Source organism: Bos indicus x Bos taurus, chromosome 18 (genome assembly GCF_003369695.1).
Source record: "Bos indicus x Bos taurus breed Angus x Brahman F1 hybrid chromosome 18, Bos_hybrid_MaternalHap_v2.0, whole genome shotgun sequence".
Taxonomy (NCBI): Eukaryota; Metazoa; Chordata; class Mammalia; order Artiodactyla; family Bovidae; genus Bos; species Bos indicus x Bos taurus.
In genome coordinates, this window is record NC_040093.1 from 8,223,345 (window position 1) to 8,247,236 (window position 23,892).

Consider the following 23,892-nt stretch of genomic DNA (forward strand, 5'->3'; position numbering starts at 1 on the left):
CTTTTACATACATAGACACATATTCTCTCTGAGATACAGGTATAACATTGTGTTAGTTTCAGGTGTACAATGTAATGATTTAATATATGTACATATTACAAAATGATCACCACATATGCCTAATTAACATTTATATCTATAAGGCTAAAATTTTTTTGTGTGAAGAGAAATTTTAAGATCTAGTCTTTTAGCAACTTTCAAATATACAGTACAGTATTGTTAACTGTATTAGTGTCCTTAACATTTTAAATATAGTCACCATGATGTACATTACATGTCCATACTTATTTATTTTATTCCTGGAAATGTGTACCTTCTGACCACTTTTGCCAATTTTGCCATAGACCCCACTCTCTACCTCTGAGAACCACCAGTTATTTCTCTTTATCTATGACGTTATGTTGTTTGTTCTTTTTTCAGTTCCACCTACCTGTGAGATCATACAGTATTTTTCTTCCTGTGTCTAACGTGTTTCATTACCCTAATGCCCTCACGTACCATCCATGTATTGGAAAGGCAGGATTTCCTTCTCTTTTATAGCTGAAGAGTGATCACAAGTATGCACACACTGCCACTGCAGTTTCTTTATTCATTCTCTCATCATTGGATATGGAAGTTGTTTCCATGTCTTCAATAATGTACATAACACTTCCATGAACATGGGGCGCATATATCTTTTCAAATTGCCTATTTCATCTTCTTTAAAGGCCAAAAGTGAAAGTGCTTGAGGTTCTATTTTTAGTTTTGAGGAACCTGCACAGTGTCCCCATAGTGGCTGCACAATTCACATTCCCACCAGCAGTGCCCAAGGGTTCCCTTTACCCCACATCCTCACCAACACTGCTTGTTTCTTGTTCTTTGACCGTCCCAGCTTGACCTTTGCTGGACACCAGCCGCTCTGAAGGTGTGCTGCACAGCCCTGCGGATCCTGGCCTTCTCCAGCGCCTGCTTGTCCAGCAATGTTCCCGCAACAGGTGAGGAGTGAGGGAGAGAGCTCATCCCCTCTTGTTCACCAGGACCCCAGGGCCAGGGTCTGTGGAGCATGACATTGACTCAAGTGTTCAGATCCCTCCTTAGGCAAAAAAAAGAAAAAAAAAATGGTGTCACTGAATGCAATACAGACATGGACCCCCAAATACAAAATCTGACCCCAGGTCTCTGGTGTGGCCCTTAAGTGTTTTCAGGGACTGAGAACAAAGAGCAAATGAACAAAGAAGCTGCCATATCTCTTTTCAATCAATAAATTCCAAGAACGCATGAATCTGTGAGCCAGGAACTGTGGATGAAGGTCAAATATATATTTCCTAAAAGTCTCAATATCACAGGCACATCACATCTGAGTTTCTTTCGAAATGAGAAACCTATGTAATCAATCACAAAACATAAAATGCTGAAAACCAAAAGATAAGACAGTTATTGCAGACTAGTTTTCTTTCTTCCTTTTTTTTTAAGCCATGACCTAGGGCTTGTGGGGTCTTAGTTCCCAGACCAGGGATTGAATCTGGGCCAGAGGCAGTGAGAGTGCAGAGTGCTAAGCACTGGGCCACCATACCATTTTTCTCACAAGTCAGGCACACCTATCACACCTGCGTAACACCTGTTCCCCATACTTTTGGCCTGATCCTCTTTGATTGCCTCGTTTTAGGAGAATAAGCATGTATATTAATTAATATGAATATTCTACTAATAAAGTGTTAGTTAGCCATGTCTGACTCTTTGTGATCCCATGGACTGTAGCCTGCAAGGGCCCTCTGTCCATGGAATTCTCCAAGCAAGGATATTGGAGTGGGTTGCCAGTCCCTTCTCCAGGAGATCTTTCTGACCCAGAGATCGAATCCTGGTCTTCACACTGAGGGCAGATTCTTTACCATCTGAGCTAGCAGGGAAGCCCATTATATGAGGAAATAAGATTAATTATATCTAAAATAGAGTAGAAAGAAGATAATTGATTGATTGATGGACATTTCTTTTTGTTTCTGTAGTTTAAAAAAGTAAAAAATATATTAATATTTCTATCTAACTGTAAAAGAAACTTTCCATCAGTCCCATAGCTTCTTCCTGAAAGTGTCTAAAATGTTTATGATCATAGTCAAACTTGTGAAAATTAAAGAATTTTTTCCCGAAAGGGCAGTAAATTCACAGGTTTTTTCCACACATGACTTAAGCCTTCATGTGGCTTTGAAAAGAAGGCCATTCAGAGTGAGGGGTCATGAACTGTGTTTCTGTGTGAGGTCTGGACTTTGGGGTCCCAGCTGAATCGGGCAAAGTTCTTCCTTTACCACCCCACTTTGCGTGGGCCTGTGTCCGGGTCGGCTGGTCCCACAGACCCTCAGATCCATGAAGATGCACAGCCCGTGTGCCCTGTTCTGAAAACCCTTCTGGGCAAAGGAGCTTTTCACTCTCAGCTTTCCTTCCTGGGTTCCACCCTCCAGCGTATGTGAGTCTTCCTGCCCAAGTCTGAATGGTTTTGAGAAATCTTTCAGTGTTCTTTTCCGGAAAGTTCAGTTTCTCTGTTGCAGGGTTGGTCCCACCCGATGACCAGGGCTGGACACGGTTTTTCTTTTCTGGTTGTGCCGGCCACTGGGTGATCCCACTGTGGACCCGAGCATCACTGGACAGGTGGTCATGTCAGAGCCAAGTGCAGTGAAGCCTCTCAGCCTCTGGGGGCCTTAGGATCTCCCCCTGCGGTGTAGGGTGTGGGGTGGGACCTTCTGCCTTCTCAGGGCCGCCCCTCCTCCATGGCCTGGGGCGTCCAAGTTCCCCTTCTCTGCTTGGCCAAGGCTCTGTCTCTGTCACCCTCTGGCTTCCTGTTGGGGCTTCCTCGTTCCCTCCCCACATTCGGGGCGCTTCCCTCCCCAGCAGAGGGACCTGAACCGGCTCTGTGCTGGCGGATGCTGACATGGTGCCCCTGCTGCTACTGCCCCTGCTGTGGGGGGGTGAGTGGGGGAGGGTGGGGGACAGGGCTCACGGCTGGGGGAGGGGAGCACCTGTGGGGAGGGGCTGGAGCTGCTGCTGAGCCTCTGTGTCCCCCAGGGTCCCTGCAGGAGCTTCTAGGGTACGAGCTCCGAGTGCAGGAATCAGTGGTGGTGAAGGCGTGCATGGACGTCCACGTGCCCTGCTCCTTCTCCTACCCCTGGTATTACTCTGGCGAACTCTTCATCTACTGGTTCCGGGAAAAAGACCACCACACCAATGATGCTGTGGCCACAAATGACCGAAAGAAACCTGTGAAGCCAGAGACCCAGGGCCGATTCAGCCTCCTCGGGAACCCCAGCAACAACGACTGCTCCCTGAGCATCAGAGAGGCCAGGCTGAGCGACTCAGGAGTCTACTACTTCCGAGTGGAGAAAGGACCTACTCTGAAACACAGTTACAGAGAGAAGAAGCTGAATTTGCAGGTGACAGGAGGTATGACAGGGGGCCCAGGAGAGGACCCTGGCCCGTGGAGACTCCTCTGTTAGAACAGGAACAGGCTATAGCAGCCCTCCATGCTCCAGGTCTTGGGGTTTGAGGGTTCAGGAGAGACCCAGAACTGGGAAGGAGTTGTGACCCTGACCCTCTGGGTCCCCACACCCCTGCATCCAGGCATCTCCCTCTGTCTCATCTCCCTTTCTTCAGAGAAACCCGACATCCATTTTCTGGAGCCTCTGGAGTCCGGCCGCCCCACAAAGCTGACCTGCAGACTGTCACTAGCCTGTGATGAGCCACACCCTCTCCTGTTCTCCTGGGTGGGGGACGCCTTTGATGCCATGAAGCCAGACACCCTCCACTCCTCGGAGCTCACCCTCACCCCGAGGCCCCAGGACCACGGCACCAACCTCACCTGTCTGGTGACACTCCAGGGATCGCAGGTGGCCCTGGAAAGAACTATCTGGCTCAACGTCTCCTGTGAGTGTGGAGGGGCAGCGGGGTCCCTGAGGGCGCTGGTGTGTGTGTGTGGGTGTTCGCATGTGTGTGCGTGTGTAGAGAGAAGGCCAGCCCACTCTTCTATGGGTCTGTGCCCTGGGAGCTGAGGTGGGGAGTGGCCGTGAAGGACAGCCCCCCTATTCCTGGTTTCCCTCCTGGGGTGCTGGTCAGTTTCCATCCCACTCCTCCCTCTGCAGCAAGCCCATGTCTTTCTGCCCCAGATGCTCCGAGGAACCTCCGCATCAGCCTCTCCTTCAGAAATGTCACAGGTAGGACAGGACCTCTCCTCTCCAGGGCTGGGTCCTGCTCCTGGGACTGCCTCCAAGGTGGGGCAGGGGAGTGGGCTTGAATGTGATCAGATATGGGAAGAGCAAGGAGAAAATCACCAGCCTGCCACACCTCCCAAGCACTAGAGCACACACACATGCAATACACACTGAGACTCACACACACAGGCACACACACATAATACATACATATGAACATACACTGAGACACGCACAGAAACGCCCATACACACAGGCACACACACATCACACATATACACAGAGATATACCCACAGCACAGGCACTATCATGCACATATACACTCACGGACATATACACGTGCACTCATGCACACATACACACAGGCACACACACATACACCCCACACGTATACACACTCACACACCCTGTTCAAAGCCCATTTCCTTCACCATGGTTCTATTGTGTGGCTTTCTTCCACAAAAGCCTCCTTAGTCCCATCCTCTGCTGCCTTCACTGAATCAACATCTCAAGCCTTGAGGCTCTGTGTTTTCTTTCCACCAAACAGCCCAGGCCTGTCCCATTGAGACACCAAGCCTCCCCTGAAGATACGAGGCCCAGACATGTTGGCTCAGCCTGCTTAGGGTGGGAAGGCCCAGCCCTGGGACTGCAGGGAACCCAGCTGGCCAGCGGGGGGAGGAGAGAGCGAGGCCAGGAGATCCTGGGAAAGAGGGAGGAGGAGACCTCAGCCTCCCCCAGCTCTCCCACTGCGCTTTCCCCCAAAGCCTTCAAGATTCTGCAGAACACCTCATCTATTCTCATCTCGGAGGGCCAGGAGCTGCAGCTGCTGTGTGTTGCTGACAGCAACCCCCCTGCACAGCTGAGCTGGTTCCGGGGGTCTCCCGCCCTGGAGGCCACCCCCATCTCGAGCACCGGGGTCCTGGAGCTGCCTTGTGTAGGGGCAGCAGAAGAAGGGGAGTTCACCTGCCGGGCTCAGAACCCGCTGGATTTCCAAAATATCTTCCTGAGCCTCATCGTGGTCTGTGAGTGTGGGGTCTCCTGGGGACAGGAGGCCGGAGTTCCAGGGAGGGGAGGGGTGCCCCTGATCCCTCCCATCTCTCCCACAGCCCCCCCGCAGCTGCTGGGCCCCTCCTGCTCCCAGGAGGACGAGAGTCTTCGCTGCAGCTGCTCCTCCCGAGCCCGGCCGGCCCCCTCCCTGCACTGGAGGCTGGGCAAGGGGCTGCTGGAGGGGAACTTCAGCAACGCCTCCTTCGAGGTCAGCTCCAGCTCCGCCGGGCCCTGGGCCAACGGCTCCCTGAGCCTCCGAGAGGGGCTCAGCTCTGGCATCAGCCTCAGCTGCGAGGCCCTGAACATCCATGGGGCCCGGAGCGGGTCTGTCCTGCTGCTGCCAGGTCAGGGGTCTGTTGGGGGGAAGAGGCTTAGAGGAGATAGGGGTCTGCATCCTAGAGAAGATGACGCTTGGCGGGGAGAGGGGCTGGGGTCAGGGCAGAAGGTGCTTTCTAGGACAGGGGGCTCCTTCTCAGGCCTGAAGAGGCTCTCCAGAAAGTTCTGCAAGGAGGCGGGAAGGCAAGAGACTGATCTCGGGGTCGTGATCATCTCCTGGCCGTCTTCCCTGCAGGGAAGCCTGCATTCCTGGTTGTTGGGGCTCTTGGAGGCGCTGGTGCCATGGCCCTGCTGTCCCTGTGCTTGTGCTTCCTTTTCTTTTACATGTAAGTCTGTGTTCTTGGGGAGGTATAGGGAGGTGTGTGGTAGGGAGTGTGGAAAGAGGTCTCTTAATCCCAGAAATGTGGAGAAGCATAGATTAGGTTCAGAGTTGGGTAACAACCTTAGCAAGATGTAATTCCCATGCATTAAGGTGCACAGTTCATTGGCTTTTAGTCTATTCAGAACTGCGTGTCTTTGACAGTGATTTTGACAGAATTTTTGCATTAGCCCCAAATGAAAGAGAAACCAAAAGGAAATCCACACCCCTGATCATCCCCTCCGTTCCACCTTCTGCCCTAGGCAAACGCTAGGCTGTTTTCCATCTCTCTAGAGTTGTCTGTTCTGGACATTTCAAATAAGGGCAGTGATAAAATATGTGGTCCCATGTGACTGATTTCTCTCACTTTACGTGATGTTTTGAATGTTCATGCATGGCAGTCCTTCACTCCTTTTTAAAAAAAAAATTAATTCATTAATTTTTGGCCGTGCTGGGTCTTGGTTGTGGTACACAGGCTTCTCATTGCCATGGCTTCTCTTATTGCAAAGTGCAGGCTCTAAGATGTGCGGGCTTCCAGAATTGCAGCTCAAGGGCTCTAGAGCGCAGGCTCAGTAGCTGTGGCGCACAGGCTTAGTTGCTCAGAGCCACATGGAATCTTCCCAGACCAGGGATTGAACCTGTGTCCTTTGCATTGGCAGGCGGATTCTCATCCCCCGCGCCACCAGAGACGTCTCCATCATTCTTTTTTATTTCCAAACAATGTTCCCTTGAATGAATGGAGCTACTCATTCATCTACTCATTCATTTACTAGCTACTCATTCAGCTACTCATTCATCTACTCATCCGTTCATCCACTGATGGACATTTGGGTTGTTTTGGCCACCATGTGTCAATAATAATGACATTCATGTACAAGTTTGTAAGTCAAGTCTCTAGTGATGGAAATTCAGTCTTGGCCAAAGTCCTGGTCATCCAAGAAGATGAAGCACTTACTTCCGTGTCAGGAAGGCCTCTGAGTCCAGTGTTTTCAGGGTCTGGATACCCGAGCCGTCGTTCTGGGGGCAGTGGGAGGGCAGTGGGAGGCAGCTTGCCCACCTTTGTCTGAGCCGCCCTGACTGCAGCACACCGGTTTCTTCTCTTAGACTGAAAGCCCGCAGAAAGCAGGCAGCCATGAGACCAGAGGGTGTGGATGATGAAGACCCGGTCATGGGTACCGTCGCCTGGGTGAGTGATGCGGGCGTCTTCTCCAGCCGTGGGGGCCCCAGGCATGTCCATTTGGCAGACTCAGGCTAAGTCCATCAGTAGTTCCTGCTCCTGCCTGCTCCCCCAGGCAGACACCTGGGAGCTGGCTTCCCTTCCGTTCTTCCCCTTCATCTCCCAGGCCCAGTGGTGCTCTGCTGACCACTGAGCCTATTCACTTCTTTACTGGATACAGGCTGCTAGAACTATCTCCCCCCAAACCAGTACTTTCCAGCCGTTCTGGAGTCTCAAAGCTGTTGCTCCCAATGCTTAGAGAATCAAGTCATAATCGTTGGTCTGATATATGATGTCTTTCCTGGCGTCTCCCCTGACGGCCGCTCCAGCCACTGGTCCTGCCCTAGGGTCCAGCTACACTGGCCTTCTCCCTGTGTCCAGAGAGATCTATTCCCTTATGACTCGGAGTCTTTGAATATACAGTTCCTTCTACCTGAACTAGGCTTCCCTGGTAGTTCAGATGGTAAAGAATCCACCTGCAATGCAGGAGACCTGCGTTTGATCCCTGGGTTGGGAAGATATCCTGGAGAAGAGAATGGCTACCCACTCTGTATTCTGGACTGGAGAATCCCATGGACTATATACTCCATGGGGTTGCCAAGAGTCAGATATGACTGAGCAACTTTCCCTTCACTACCTGAGCTGCCCTCCCTTTCGCAGTTCAACCATCCACCTCGCTGCCTCCTTCCAGCTGCAAGCTCAGCATCTCTTATTCTGGGAACCTTTGCCTTCTCCCTTCCTTCTCTCCATCCACCAAGTCCTGTGTCCATCCCCGACACCCTGTGTTACATCACACAACATCAGTGCATTGACCTGTCTCCACCTTCTCATCGTATATGTAAAGTCCTTGAGAACGAGGGCTGTAATTTTCTCTCACACCATCCCTGTCCAGCAAGACCCCTGTTCCCTTTTTAAAAATTGGGCTTGTGTTGCCCCAAATGGAATTATCCAAAATGCTTTGTTAATCACTGAGCTAGTATCAATGGAACAAGCAGTATTCACTTTTACTTACTCATCGTTACACATGATATGATAAACACGTGTAAATCTACCATCCAACCTGAGACTTAAAACACTGATGATAACTTTCATCTATCCTTCTACTCTGACCCGCCCCCAGTAACCACTGCTCTGAATCTTTTGATGCTGGTGTTACCACATATATGTTTACCCCAAATATACACTCTTCAGTTTACTTGCTTCTGAACCTTCCAAGGGTGTCATGTGCCAGGTATGCTTCTTGGACTTGCCTTGTAGACGCAGTCTTATATAGCAAAGATTCATTCATGTTTTTGCACAAAGTTGCAGTTCCCCATTGTATAATGATGCATTTTATGATTATGTCTATTATCTAAGCTCCTATTGATGGACATTGGAGTTGTTTCCTGGTGTTGCAATTACAAACATTCCTTATTCATGTCTCATTGTATTCACATGCAAGAGTTTTCCTTTAGCATTACTTAAGAAATTTAATTACTAGGTCATAGGGTCTGTAAAGTTCCTATTTAGAATATCATGGCAATATTTTCCAAAGCAACTGTGTTCACTCATACTCTCATCTATGCCTATCAGGTTCTGTTGATCTACAATCTCTCCAACACTTGGTTTTCTCAATTTTTTTTTTCAGTCATCTCACATTCTCATTATGGTGTTGATTTGCATTTCCTTGGTTACCAATCAAGATGAAAATCTCTCTACAGCTTCAGCAGCATATGAACATCTTTTCCATAAAATGCCTGGTCTCATTGACAGCCCATTTTCCTACTGAATGTTTGACCTTTTCTTATTAAATTTGAGAGCTTTATACATTTTTATGCTTTTTAAAAGATTATATACATTGTAAATATCTTCTCCCAGTGAGTAGCTCATACTTTACCTTTTTAAAGGTGACGTTTGATGATAAGTTCTTAATTGTAATAAGAACTTTGGGGTTTAAGAAATTCTTTCCCATCTTAAGATGTAGAAAGATATTCAAGGATAGTTTCTACTAAAAGTTTTCTGTTTTTCTTTTGGCATTTAAAGACTTCATCTATGGGAAGTTGATTTTTCTGTGTGGTGTACAGTGTTGACCTATATATGTTCCTTCTTTTTTTGCAAAATAGTCCTTCACTTCCTCCCCTGTGGATCTGCCATTCATCAAAATTCCAAATGTGGGTGGTCCTCTTTCTGTGACCTCTTCTATTCCAATGATCAATTTTAGTGTCCTTGAGTCAAAACTGTGTCTACATTCAACAGTCTATAAGCTCAAAAATAAGTCCTGGTATCTGATAGAGCAAGTCCTTCTCCAGATTCTTCTTTCAAAGTTGTCTTGACTACTCTTGGACCTCTGCTGTTCTATTTAAATGTTAAAATCAGTATGTCAAGTTCCCCAAAATACTCCTATTGGAGCTTTGATTGGAATTGCATTGAACCTATAGGTCAATCCAGGAAGAGTGTATTTGTGGATTCAAGTCTTCTAATCCAAGAGAACAGATTATCTCTATTCATTTAAGTCTTTAAAAAAAATGTTTTCAAGAAAGATGGAGAATTCCTTCACACAGGTCTTGGTCATCTAGTTATTCTATAACAATAACTAGTATTTAAAAATTTTTTTCTTCCTAAATACTAGTTATTGCTACTACTGTACATGCTTTTTTCTGATTGCTCATTGCTATATGCAGAATGAAAAACAATTCTTTTTAAGTGTGAGGATTTATTTTGTAATTTAAAAAAATCTCAAATTGGTCTTGAGTGTCATTTAGATTCTTGTTGCTTTGGTAGCTGGAAAATTCTTATATCTTACTTGTAACCATCCGTTTTCAGAGATAAAGATACCATCTGAAAAATTTGTGATATTCTTGCTTTTAACTGTCGTGGCTTATATGGATAGTCTTTATCAGGCTAAGGAAGTTCTTTTCTATCACTAAATAACTTTATGTTTATATCATACATCTCAGTTGAACTTTTCAGATACATCCACTGATATGATTTTCCCTATAATTTGTTACCAGTGGTGAGCGAAACGGTTCAACATTTTCTATTTTGAAACTAGCATTCCTGAGAAAAGATGAAATTGTTCACAGTGAGTGTTTTTTTTTCTTTTTCTAAAACTCTGGTAGATTCAGTGTGTTAATATTTTGTTGAGCACTTTCGCATCTGTATGCAAGAGTGAAATGGACCTCTGTCTTCCTTTCTCCTGTTGTTGTTTTCTTCTTTGGGTATCAAGATAATATCGAGGAATTGTAGAATCTTTCCATTTTTTCTATTAATATTATCTGAAAGAGAATGTGTAAAATTGAGATGATCTGCTTCTTGAATGACTAATAAGTATCACTTGTACAGGCCGCCTGGGTCTGCTCTTGTCTTTATATGTGGTTTTTCTAACTCAGTCATTTTGTGTGTCCGTTAACACAAACAGTGTGTTAGAGATAACAGTTTGTTCATTTCATCTAAGTTTTATAATTTGTTGACAAAAGGTTATGAGTAGTATTCTCTTAATTGCATATTGTTTAATTAGGATTAATTCCCCATTGGGGGCTTCCCTGGTGAAAAGAATCCTCCTGCAATGCAGGAGACCCGGGTTTGATCCCTGTGTCGGGAAGATTCACTGGATAAGGAAATGGCAACCCACTCCAGTATTCCTGCCTGGAAAATCCCATGGACAGAGGAGCCTGGTATGGCTACACTTCATAGTACTCTGGCAAAAGAGTTTGTCAGACAGGACTTAGCAACTAAGCAACAACAACTTAGCTTATTAATATATAGCACCCTTCTTTCATTATAAAAGTTTTTATGGATATATTTCTCTCAGAACACCACTTTAATTTCACCTCACACATTTTGAAATGTGTTATTTTAATACCATTCAGTTCTAAACATTGCAAAAACCTATTGTGACTTTTTTAGGAATCTTAAATTATTGGGGATTTTTAAAAATTGAAATGTAGGGGACTTCCCTGGAGGATCAATGGCTAAGACTCTGAGCTCCCAATGAAGGGGGCCCAGGCTCGATCTTTGGTCAGGGAACTAGATCCCACATGCTGCAGCTAAGACCCAGTGCAGCCAAATAAATAAATTTAAAAAATTTTAATAAAAAAAAATCCAAATGTATGGGGATTTTAAAACATCTTTCCATCCTTAAATTCTAACTAAATTGGGTTTTGTCAGAGTACATTTTTTTGATGATATTTACTTTTTAACTTTGTTGAGACTTTATCTGTGACTTGGTTATGTGAAGAATTTCTGTAAATAGTTCCTGTATGCTTAAGAAGTATATATATATACACTCTATTTCATAAATTCCAACTAAGGTCAATAGGCCAGTGTGTGTTCATTGTATTGTTCAAATCCAAATCTTTACTAATAGGTCTTCCTAAACTATCATTATCTGAACTCTTATGACAGTTTACTTGTCAATTTTCCCCTGGAGTTTTATCAAATATATTTCTTACAGGTGATGTACTTTTAAATTAAAAGGGTATAGTTTAGAAGTATCGTATCTTCTCACGTTTAACCACACCTTGTGATTGTCTCTGTCTAGTGATACTTTTTGTTTCAAATCTATTTGGTTAGATCTTAAGATAGACACACCGCTTTGTCATTGGTTAGTTAGATATCTGGTATTTTTCCATCCTTTCCTCTCCCCACCCACTTCTAACTTTTTTTTTTAATGCTTTAGCAATGATTCTTTTGAATAGTATATGACTAAGTTTGTTTTTTCTTAATGTTATTTATTATTTTTGGCTGTGCTGGGTCTTCACTCTGCACAAGCTTTTCTCTAGCTGTGGCCAGCAAGGGTATTCTCTGGTTGTGGTGCCATCTCATCGCGATGGCTTCTCTTGTTGTGAATCTCAGCCTCTAGAGCACAGGCTCAGTAATTCTGGTGCAAGGGTTTATTTGCCATGAGGCACGTGGGATCTTCCTGGACTCAGGGATCGAACCTGTGTCTCCTACATTGGCAGGCAGATTCTTTACCACTGAGCCACCAGGGAAGCCCTATAACCAGGTATTTGAAAATCCAACTTGACATCCTGTGTCAAGTTCACACTATTTGTATTTATTGTGGTTCTTGATATACGTGGATTTCTTTGTGCTATTTCACCTTCTCCTTTTGCTTGGTTCCATTTTTTTTAAACATTTCATTTTCTCCTCTCTTATTAAAAAAAAAAAAAAGTAACATCTCTGTCTTACACCTAACAAAAAGAACTCGAGTGCTGTTATATCTTTTGGTGTCCCCTCCATCCACCTTCTACAGCCATGCTGGTTCTTTCTCTAGATCTCCAGTTTTCATTCTGCGTAATTATGAACACACTCAACATTTTTCTATTCTCTGATCATTAAAAAAAATAGACAGCTACACATTTTACTGAGGCAATCTGATCACCTTTGTATCTTACATTCATTGTGTGTGGTTTCTTAGTTTTCTTATTTTTATTTGCATTCTTTGTATTTGAGTTCTTTCTCCTAACATGTTTTTAACTTGGTATTTCCTGTATTGAGACTTGTATCTGAAATATTTTTATGCCCCCACAATTGAATTTCATTTGGTAGGCTCTCAATTCCAGGATCAAGGTGATTTCCTTTGGATACTCTGAACACTTGATTCACTGTTTCTTGTACCGGGTATCCCTGTTAGAGGTCTCAAGTCTCACACATTGGCAGGTAATCCACTCATTCTCCCTGGAAACATTTGCATGTTTCTCCTTAGTTTTGACAGTCTTGAGATGAACTGTACTTTATTTGGCTGTGGACTTTTCCTTGTCTTTTTTCTTGTGTTTGCGAGGTACTTTGTGCTGATGTAGTTCACTTTTTCTGTAATTCTGACAATTTTATCTCCACTATTTTTGTCCAATTATCTCTTCCTCTTTTGGTTTCATTTTTATCTCATTTGGGGACTACTGGGACTTCCCTGGTGGCTCAGTGGTTAAGACTCCATGCTCCCAGTGTGGAGGCACAGGTTTGCTCTCTGGCCGGGGAACTAAGATCCCACATGCCGGTGGTGTGGCCCCCCAAGAAAGCATGTCATTTGGGGACCATTATCATCTGAATGTTGAGATTTTCTAGTTCCTTCGTCATTCATAACTTTCATTTTCACGTGTTCTGTTCTTCATCCTCCCTTGCTTCCTTCTACGGGAGACTCAAAGGTTCTTCTAGCTCCCGGATGTACTTCAACTGTATTTATTCTATTCTTCATCCCACCATTGGATTCTCCCTATTTTTATATCTCAGACATCATATTTCCATGTTTTACAGAACTGCACACACATTTCCTTTTTATGTAACTTACATGATTACATAACTTCTTGTTTTACATCTTATGTACATAATTACTGATATGTATAATTTTCTTTTCCAGTCTTACTGAGATATATTGGACATATAGCATTGTATAAGTTTAAGGTGTACAGAATAATGAATTGATTTACATACATCATGAAATGACTAGCCTAATAAGATTAGTGAACATCCATCATCTCCTATAGACAAAAAATTAAAGAAATAGAAAAAAATATTTTCCTTGCAATGAGAACAGTTAGGATTTACTCTGAATAACTTTCATGTATAACATACAGCAGAGTTAATTCTAATGATTACATTCTACATTACCTCTCTAGTACTTATTTATCTTATAACTGGAAGTTTGTACCTTTTGACCACTTTGATTCAGTTTCCCCATCCCCACCTTCTGCCTCTGGCAACCACAAATCTGATCTCTTTTTCTGGGGGTTTGCTTGTTTCTTGTTTTTGAAGTATAAGTGATTCGATATTTCTGTTTCAAAATGATCACCATGCCGTCTAGTTACAATATGTCACCACTCGGAGATATTACATCGTTACTGAGTGATGTACATAATTTCTTTTCCTGTTTTTTTTTTGGAGGATAATTGCTTTACAGTGCTGTGTTGGTTTCTGCCATTTAACAACGTAAATCAGCCACAAGTATACATGTGTCCCCTCCCTCCTGAACCTCCCTCCCACCCCTCTAGGTTGTCTCAGAGCACCAGGTTGAGCTCCCTGTGTTATACAACAACTTCCCACTTGCTATCTCATTTACATATGATAATACAGAGAGAGAACAGACTCATGTTGGACACTGCTGGTGAAGGAGAGGATGGGAGGGATTGAGAGAGTAGCGTAATTTCTTAGTCTCACGTTCATGATGTAACGTCAGCACTTACTCCTCTTAGTGCGTTTATCATGCTTGGTTTAAAACTCTTGATCAAAGTGTTCTAATACTTGTTTTTTGAAGGTACATGATGTTCCCAGCCTCCTTTGGTTGGTTTTTCTTCCAGGATATTTACACTTTGCAGGTGCTCAGTCCTCTGACCTGGCAGGGGGTGGGGGGGTGCATATTCCCCAGGGATGTTAGCTATTTGGTCTGGACTGTTGATTGGGTGAAGGTGAAGGGCAGATGCTGGCCTGTGTTGGCTCAAAGGAGTGATGGGGACCAGTCGCAGGGTGGAGTGCCCCAGGCACCACAACCACTGTCCACCAGTCCCACTTCGTGTCCCCCTCTCTCCGCTGAAAAAGCAGAGTAAGTCACCCCTTTGCCTTCCAACCTCAAGGAGAAGGAGCTTTGGATTTTGATCCAAAATCTCTGTGGATTTTGATCCACTAGACTCTGGAGTTTGGGAAAGAAGAAAGGGAGGACACGAATCCCAAAGGCCAGTGAGGTTCCATGGCCTCTCTCCTTCTCTTCACCCCAGGGAGCCTTCGGTGCTCCCTGGGGTGGTGCCTTCGGTGCATTTACCTCTGGACACATGCACATAACCATCTTGTCCACGCTCTATGAATTCTGCAGGCAATGATTGTCCCAAGGCAAGGGTGGAGGAGGGAAGGGAGCAGAATTCAAGCACATCTGTGGGAACCTGTTCTTCCTCTTGTCGACAAGCCAGCTTCCCTAGCCCTGGGCTGTAACGTGTCACCTCCCCAGCCCCATGTGTTCAAATTAGCTTTTACTTCCCCCCAGTAACCTCAAGGTGATTAATCAATCAACAATTGATTATAAAATTTTGTTATCCCATAGTTCCATCTATAGTTTTTGATTGTTGGATCTTGGTGAGCAGAGCCAGTGGTATGTGTGAATTCACTATCTTAACAGGAACCCTGATAGAGCTTTGTTTTCCCCATTATGTTGTTGTTGTTGTACAGCCACTAAGTCGTGTCAGACTCTTTGCGACCCCATGGACCGCACGACGCCATGGACTGTCCTCCACTATCTCCTGGACTTTGCTCAAATTCATGTCCATTGAGTCAGTGGTGTTATCTAACCATCTCATCCTCTCCCCCTCCTTCTCCTTTTGCCTTCAATCTTTCGCAGCATCAGGGTTTTTTCCCTGATAAGTCAACTCTCTCAGCCTTTCTGTAACTTTGATACTGTAGGCAGAATAGTAAAGCAATGAGCTGCATAGTCCCTGGAGTTCATCCTCCTGTGTCCAAGTCCTGGACTCAACCACTTCCAAGCTGTGTGACCTTGGACAAGTTAGTTAACCTCTCTGCTTCTTTATTTTCTCTTCTGGAAATGAGGCCATTGCTATGCTGGTACATGTTTCATTGGGTTGCTACAAGAAGTGCTTAGAAATGTGCCTAGGTCATGGGAAATTGCTTACAACTCTTACCTAATGTTACTATTCCCTTCTCTAATAAGGAACTGGGCATGCGGGCAGGTATTTTGGGCTGTTTCACTTCCTCATATGTCCTCTTTTGAAAGAACAGCACTTAATGGCACCTAGCTCATAACCAGCACTCAGCAAAGAGGTGTTGGATGAAGGAATGAACTTAGTGCTTTCTCCTGTTTATTCATCTGAGCTGCATCTTGTCTTCTGCGTGCTCAGTCACCTAATCATGTCTGATTCTTTGCAACCCCATGGACTGCAGCCCACCAGGCTCTTCTGCCCATGGGGTTTCCCAGGCAAGAATACTGGAGTGGGTTGCCACTTCCTACTGCAGGGTATCTTCCTAACCAGGGATGGAATCTGTGTCTCTTGCACTGGCAGGCGGATTCTTTACTACTAGCATGACCTGGGAAGCCCGTGTTGTCTTATGAGGATCAATTCAATCCTCTTTTAATATATGGGTAAGGCTATTAAGATACATGTTCTTATTTCTCCCTCTTTGGCTACAGAAGTGTCAAAATACCTAGCTGTTTTGTCATTCCATCTTGCTCATGCCTAATATGGACAGCTCTGTCTAGATATGCTTTTTTTTTCTTCTGAGGTTGTGAAACTGTTTTTTCCTAACCTGGAATTCTTTTTCTTTTTTTATGAGCTACTATTTGGAGAAGGCAATGGCAACCCACTCCAGTACTTTCACCGGGAAAAATCCCATGGACAAAGGAGCCTGGTAGGCTGTAGTCCATGGGGTCGCTAAGAGTCAGACATGACTGAGCGACTTCACTTTCACTTTTCCTTTCATGCATTGGAGAGGGAAATGGCAACCCACTCCAGTGTTCTTGCCTGGAGAATCCCAGGGACAGGGGAGCCTGGTGGGCTGCCGTCTATGGGTCGCACAGAGTCAGACACGACTGAAGCGACTTAGCAGTAGCAGCAGCATTTGAAGGCTAATGTTGCTTTCGACACACTCGTCTATAGCATGATGGTGTAGGTGTGCGTGGACAGACTTGGAGAAAAGAGAATGGCATACCAGTGTCTGGGTACCCTCTTTTCTGGGAGACTTGGGTCCTGCTTTATTTTCATTTTTGTTTTATGGGATCCAGGTCCAAGATCCAGAATTGCCATCTCTTCTGGCTTCTGCACAAGCTAGTTCATAAATCACACCAGAGTTAGACATTAGCTGTGTTTACTTGTCTCTAATCCAGTCCTCCTAGCCGACTGCAAGCTGCCTGAGGTCAGGGTCAATGTCTGTTTTCTCACACTGCTCATTTGGCCTCTCACCCAGGACTTGGTGCAGGGTACACTGTCAAGAAAACAGCAGGCCTGGGTTTGAATCCTCGCTCTGCCATCCACTCTATGAGTGACCTTGGGCAAGTTACTTCACCTCTCCCCCACCTCAATTTTCTTACCTGTAAAATGGGAATAATAAGAATATCACTCCTACTGGGTTTCTGTGAAGGTTAAATAGGATTCATAAGCCTGCAATACGGCCCAGTCAGTCTTGGCAAAATTGTAAATGAATGAGTGAATATTTGAGTTCACAGGAAGCATGTGAGGAACAAGATGAGTGAATAAACGTCCCATCTACTGAACTTTCCTTTGGGGCTCATGCCTGCTTACTCCTTCTCTGACTCCTTTTTCTCCCTTTTTCTCAGGGTTCCAGGAAAAAGCCTTGCTCAGACAGCCCCCCTGACCAGATGGTGCTGTCCCCTGCAGAGGACGCCCCACCCCCAGGGGAACAGGAAGACCTCCATTATGCCTCCCTCAACTTTCATGAGATGACATCTCGGGAGCCTCAGGACCAGGAGGCCACCAGCACCGAGTACGCTGAGATCAAAACAAGCTAATGAGGACTCATCCAGACCTCAGTCCCAGCCTCTATGGGGACAAGGAGAGGTCAGGGACTAGTTGATGAAGCCTTGGTGGCAATATTTAACTACTGTATGAGTGTCCCCAGGTAGAACAGAAAGAAGACAGGGGATGGGATTAGAGAAACAGGCTCACAGACAGGTTCCAGCACTTCCTAAGGTATCGTCATCAAGCAATTCAGTCCACCTGTCTGTGTCTCGGTTTTCTGTTCTGTAAATCAGAGATCATGTGTCTTACCTCCAAGTTGGTGAACGTTAAAGAAAGAACATATAAAAAGAAAAAAATAAAGGGGAAAATCCTCAAAAGAAAAAAGGAAGAACATATTAAAACCAACGAACAGAGGTCCCATCACATGGCGTGTGCCTAGTGTCTGCTGGTTCCTCTTCCTGAACAGAAAGGTCCTCCCGTCAAGTTCTTCTGAGGGTGACTAGTGTTGACTGGAAACGAGTAGACAGACAGCTATTTCCCAGCAAAGATGGGTTTAATTTGGCATTAGCCTAGAATTGCTGCTTGGGGTCTGCAACCATGGAGAGCCATGTGCAAGTTCCAATTCAAGGAGGGAAGGAGACCACTTTTATAGAGGAGCAAAGGAAGTTGAGGGCTAGAGGAAAGAGTGAGTCCATGGCTTTTCATTGGCTGAGTCCTTGCCAGGAAAGGAGTCTTCCTTCTTCCTGTTGGGCTCTGGTATCATCACTGCCAGTGAGAGTGCCCCCTTCTGGACTCTAACTGAGGCTTCAGTTTATTCGTTTTTTACACCAGAACAGAGGACAGAGTGGCAACTTATTGATGTCATTCTCCATCCCGAAACTCTTTGGAGTCTCCCCAGGGAAAGACTAGCCCCTCAGCCTGGCATTCGGTTCATAATACAGCATCTTATAATCTCTCTGGGGTTATCTCCTTGTCTCACATTTATCTGTCCATTCTTCCAGCATATTTCTTTACCTGCTGACCTCCAGTCCCTTCCTTATTTCATTTATAGACCCTAAAGGGATTTTTCCAATAGCCAGAGAGCTGACCCCGACTCTCCTGAACAAACCTATTCCCTCTTAGCACCACACTAAAACTGTCCATAGAGAGTTGGACTATAAGGAAAGTTGAGCACCAAAGAATTGATGCTTTTGAACTGTGATGTTGGAGAAGACTCTTGAGAGTCACTTGGACTGCAAGGAGATCCAACCAGTGCATCCTAAAGGAGATCAGTCCTGGGTGTTCATTGGAAGGACTGATGTTGAAGCTGAAACTCCAATACTTTGGCCACCTGATGTGAATAACTGATTCATTGGAAAAGACCATGACCCTGGAAAAGATTGAAGGCAGGAAGAGAAGGGGATAGCAGAGGATGAGATAGTTGGACAGCATCAGCAACTCGATGGACATGAGTTTGAGCAAGCTCCGGGAGTTGGTGACAGGGAAGCCTGGTGTGCTGCAGTCCATGGGGTCGCAAAGAGTTGGACACTACTGAGCAACTGAACTGACTGACTGACTGACGACCTCACTGCTATGTACTCACCCACCCTCTCCTCTTGGTCCATTCTTCCTTATGCCTTCCAGGCTGGTTCACAAAGATGTCTTTGCAATTTGAGATCTCTTTCCTGGAGGTCATGCTACCTGGCTTTCATCTGTTTCCACCATCTCATCCTTCAAACCTGAGCTTGTCGACAGATTTGGATTGAGAGTATGAGCTCTTTCTTTCACTGAAGAAAGAGCTCATACTCCCCCTCCTCTAAAATTGAATTAATTTTTACAGGAAAAAGCACTAATGCAAAAATAGACAGTATTTCACCAGCACCTGTGTAGTGTGAGTGCCTAACAATAAGCTTAAGCTTTTTTGAATGTAAATGCCTGACATTAAACTTTTGATTGCCCAGGCATCCATTTCAGAGGCATCAAGGTCAAATAATTCATCTCAAATAAACATTGACAGCTATGACTTTAAAGAGCCAGGTGACCGCACCCATGAAGTTCCCTTTTAAAGATTTTTTTTTTTTTTTTTTGGATGGGGACAATTTAAAAAATCTTAATTGAATTTGTTACAACATAGCCTCTGTTTTATATTTTGGTTTTTTGCCACAAAGCACGTGGGATCTTAGCTTCCTAACCAGAGGTTGAACCCCCACACACACACACCCCAACCTGCACTGGAAGGAGAAGCCTTAACCACTGGACCTCCAGAGAAGTCCCTGAAGTTCCCGTTTAGAAAGCTCTGTGTGAAGTAGATAACTGACTCTTGTGTGACCCTGTTTTTCCCTTCTTACGCCCTAATTCCACTTCCTATGTTTTAAATTCGCCATAAAAGTGAACCCACGATACCCTAGGGACCCCACCGTGTACCCCAATAAAGGCAGAGCTGAGGATCCATGCTCTCTCCCACCTCCTTCACCTGAGCCTCGGGTGTGCTGTGTATCCTCCAGGACTTGTGAGCAGTAGGCCTTGCTTTTTTCAAAGTTTCCTGATAGTTTTTGCTGAAGTGTATCTTGCAGTCATAATAAGAACAGGGGCCAGCCCATCTACAACATTGGCTCTGGTCGAGGAATCTCTTTAGGGGCTGGCCCCAAGGGCTTCACTGGTGGCTCAGCTGGTAAAGAATCTGCCTGCAATGCAGGAGACCTGGGTTCCATCAAGGCTGTATATTGTCACCCTGCTTATTTAACTTATATGCAGAATACATCATGAGAAACGCTGGGCTGGAAGAAGCATAAGCTGGAATCAAGATTGCCAGGAGAAATCTCAATAACCTCAGATATGCAGATGACACCACCCTTATGGCAGAAAGTGAAGAACTAAAGAGCCTCTTGATGAAAGTGAAAGAGGAGAGTGAAAAAGTTGGCTTAAAGCTCAACATTCAGAAAACGGAGATCATGGCATCCAGTCCCATTCAGTTCAGTTCAGTTCAGCCACTCAGTCGTGTCCGACTCTTTGTGACTCCATGAATCACAGCATGCCAGGCCTCCCTGTCCATCACCAACTCCCGGAGTTCATTCAGACTCACGTCCATCGAGTCAGTGATGCCATCCAGCCATCTCATTCTCTGTTGTCCCCTTCTCCTCCTGCCCCCAATCCCTCCCAGCATCAGAGTCTTTTCCAATGAGTTAACTCTTGGAGTTTCAGCTTTAGTATCATTCCTTCCAAAGAAATCCCAGGGCTGATCTCCTTCAGAATGGACTGGTTGGATCTCCTTGCAGTCCAAGGGACTCTTGAGTCTTCTCCAACACCACAGTTCAAAAGCATCAATTCTTCGGCACTCAGCTTTCTTCACAGTCTAACTCTCAGACCCATACATGACCACTGGAAAAACCATAGCCTTTACTAGATGGACCTTTTTTGGCAAAGTAACATCTCTGCTTTTCAATATGCTATCCAGGTTGGTCATAACTTTTCTTCCAAGGAGTAAGCGTCTTTTCGTTTCATGGCTGCAGTCACCATCTGCAGGGATTCTGGAGCCCCAAAAAATAAAGTCTGACACTGTTTCCACTGTTTCCCCATCTATTTCCCATGAAGTGATGGGACCAGATGCCATGATCTTTGTTTTCTGAATGTTGAGCTTTAAGCCAACTTTTTCACTCTCCACTTTCACTTTCATCAAGAGGCTTTTGAGTTCCTCTTCACTTTCTGCCATAAGGGTAGTGTCATCTGCATATCTGAGGTTATTGATATTTCTCCCAGAAATCTTGATTCCAGCTTGTGCTTCTTCCAGCCCAGCATTTCTCATGACGTACTCTGCATATAAGTTAAATAAGCAGGGTGACAATATACAGCCTTGACGTACTCCTTTTGCTATTTGGAACCAGTCTGTTGTTCCATGTCCAGTTCTAACTGTTGCTTCCTGACCTGCATATAGGTTTCTCAAGAGGCAGGTCAGGTGGTCTGGTATTCCCATCTCTTTCAGAATTTTCCAGAGTTTGTTGTGATCCACACAGTGAAAGGTTTTCCCATAATCAATAAAGCAGAAGTAGGTGTTTTTCTGGAACTCTCTTGCCTTTTCAGTGATCCAGCAGATGTTGGCAATTTGATCTCTGCTTCCTCTGCCTTTTCTAAATCCAGCTTGAACATCTGGAAGTTCACGGTTCATGTATTGCTGGAGCCTGGCTTGGAGAATTTTGAGCATTACTTTACTAGTGTGTGAGATGAGTGCAATTGTGCAGTAGTTTGAGCATTCTTTGGCATTGCCTTTCTTTGGGAGTGGAATGAAAACTGACCTTTTCCAGTCCTGTGGCTACTGCTGAGTTTTCCAAATTTGCTGGCATATTGAGTGCAGCACTTTCACAACATCATCTTTCAGGATTTGAAATAGATCAACTGGAATTCCATCACATCCACTAGCTTTGTTCATAGTGATGCTTTCTAAGGCCTACTTGACTTCATATTCCAGGATGTCTGGCTCTAGGTGAGTGATCACACCATCGTGATTATCTTGATCATGAAGATCTTTTTTGTATAGTTCTTCTGTGTATTCCTGCCATCTCTTCTTAATATCTTCTGCTTCTGTTAAGTCCATATCATTTCTGTCCTTTATTGAGTCCATCTTTGCATGAAATATTCCTTTGTTGTCTCTAACGTTCTTGAAGAGATCTCTAGTCTTTCCCATTCTGTTGTTTTCCAGTCCCATTACGTCATGGCAAATAAATGGGGAAACTGTAGAGACAGTGGCTGACTTTATTTTTCCGAGCTCCAAAATCACTGCAGATGGTGATTGCAGCCATGAAATTAAAAGATGCTTACTCCTTGGAAGGAAAGTTATGACCAACCTAGACAGCATATTAAAAAGCAGAGACATTACTTTGCCAACAAAGGTCTGTCTAGTCAAGGCTATGGTTTTTCAAGTGGTCATGTATGGATGTGAGAGTTGGACTATGAAGAAAGCTGAGGGCAGAAAAATTGGTGCTTTTGAACTATGGTGTTGGAGAAGACTCTTGAGAGTCCCTTGGACTGCATGGAGATCCAACCAGTCCATTCTAAAGGAGATCAGTCCTGGGTGATCATTGGAAGGACTGATGTTGAAGTTGACACTCCAGTACTTTGGCCACCTGATACAAAAGCTGACTCATTTGAAAAGACCCCAGTGCTGGGAAAGATTGAGGGCAGGAGGAGAAGGGGACAGTAGAGGATGAGATGGTTGGATGGCATCACTGACTCAATGGACATGAGTTTGGGTGGGCTCCGGGAGTTGGTGATGGACAGGGAGGCCTGGGGTGCTGCAGCTCATGGGGTCGCAAAGAGTTAGACATGACTGAGTGACTGAACTGAACTGGGTTCGATCCCCGGGTTTGGAAGATCTCCTGGAGAAGGGAAAGGCTACCCCTCCAGTATTCTGGCCTGGAGAATTCCATGGACTGTATAGTCCATGGGGCTGCAAAGAGTTGGACATGACTGAGCAACTTGCACTTTCACCAAGTAGTGTGGGCCTTGGCGAGTACACCCCCACAACACAAAACAATCACCTAAACAAGGATTAATTATTTCCTAAACTTTATCTAGTGGCTGTGAGGAAAGAAGTTGATAGTTCTAGTGTGGTCTAAGAGGACATGGATTCCTAGAATCCATTACTGGGACCCCAGCTACGCTCCAGGACCATGGACAGCGACAACCCTTCAGCTAGGCGCTCTGGGGGTCTGGCAAGGTGATTGGAGTCCCCCCTAGTGCCTTGACTAGTCTCAAATGCAGAGGAAAGAGGGCTGCGAAACGGGACTGGTGACCTTCTGTCCCTCAGAACAGAGGTGCTGGGCAGGAGACAGCCAAGCTTCTCAGTCTCCCCTGAAAACCTCCTCTTCCAGGGGGGTAGGGGACTTAGCTTCAGAGACACAATGCATTTCTCACAGGCTACTGAGTTCCTTTTCCCTCAGGACTGACTACCCTCACCCTTTGCAGAAAATCTTCTGTGTCAGGTTTCTCCCCTTCCTCCCCTCACTTTTCAGTAGGTTGATATTCTGCACTTGTTTTTAACCCCTTTGTCATACTGCCGCGGGACTCTGGATGATAGAGAACATGATTATGATCATTTTCTGTGCCTGGTGCTCTGCCAAGTCCTGATTCAGCCTGAATAAAGGAATGAAGTCTCAGAAATCTGGTTTAACTGATAGGTCACAAAAGTAAATTCTAAGTTTTCCTTCATTCTACATGAACGGTAAATATTCAGAGTGGGGAAAAGATCTTGGGGCCTCAATGGACCAGTGCACAGAGAATTATGAAGAGTAGAGAAAGCCAGGCAAGATCAGGAAAAGGTAGCAGTGGGGTAAGAAGAGGAAGATTCGATAGACGCTATAAAGAGGGAAGGTTTTCTGGGACTGGAGGAAGTGATAAGAGGT

The 23,892-nt window shown here is 45.1% G+C and overlaps 1 protein-coding gene across 1 annotated transcript; it reads left to right on the forward strand.

Moving 5' to 3' along the window:
• Positions 1–2,790: 2,790 nt before the first annotated feature.
• SIGLEC5 (sialic acid binding Ig like lectin 5) lies at positions 2,791–18,473 on the forward strand. Its single transcript, XM_027514129.1, has 9 exons — positions 2,791–2,936; positions 3,034–3,408; positions 3,619–3,888; positions 4,128–4,175; positions 4,938–5,195; positions 5,280–5,564; positions 5,792–5,882; positions 7,019–7,100; positions 17,377–18,473. The coding sequence occupies exons 1-9, from the start codon at positions 2,900–2,902 to the stop codon at positions 17,566–17,568; spliced, it is 1,638 nt and encodes a 545-aa protein (XP_027369930.1). The 5' UTR covers positions 2,791–2,899; the 3' UTR covers positions 17,569–18,473.
• Positions 18,474–23,892: the final 5,419 nt, after the last annotated feature.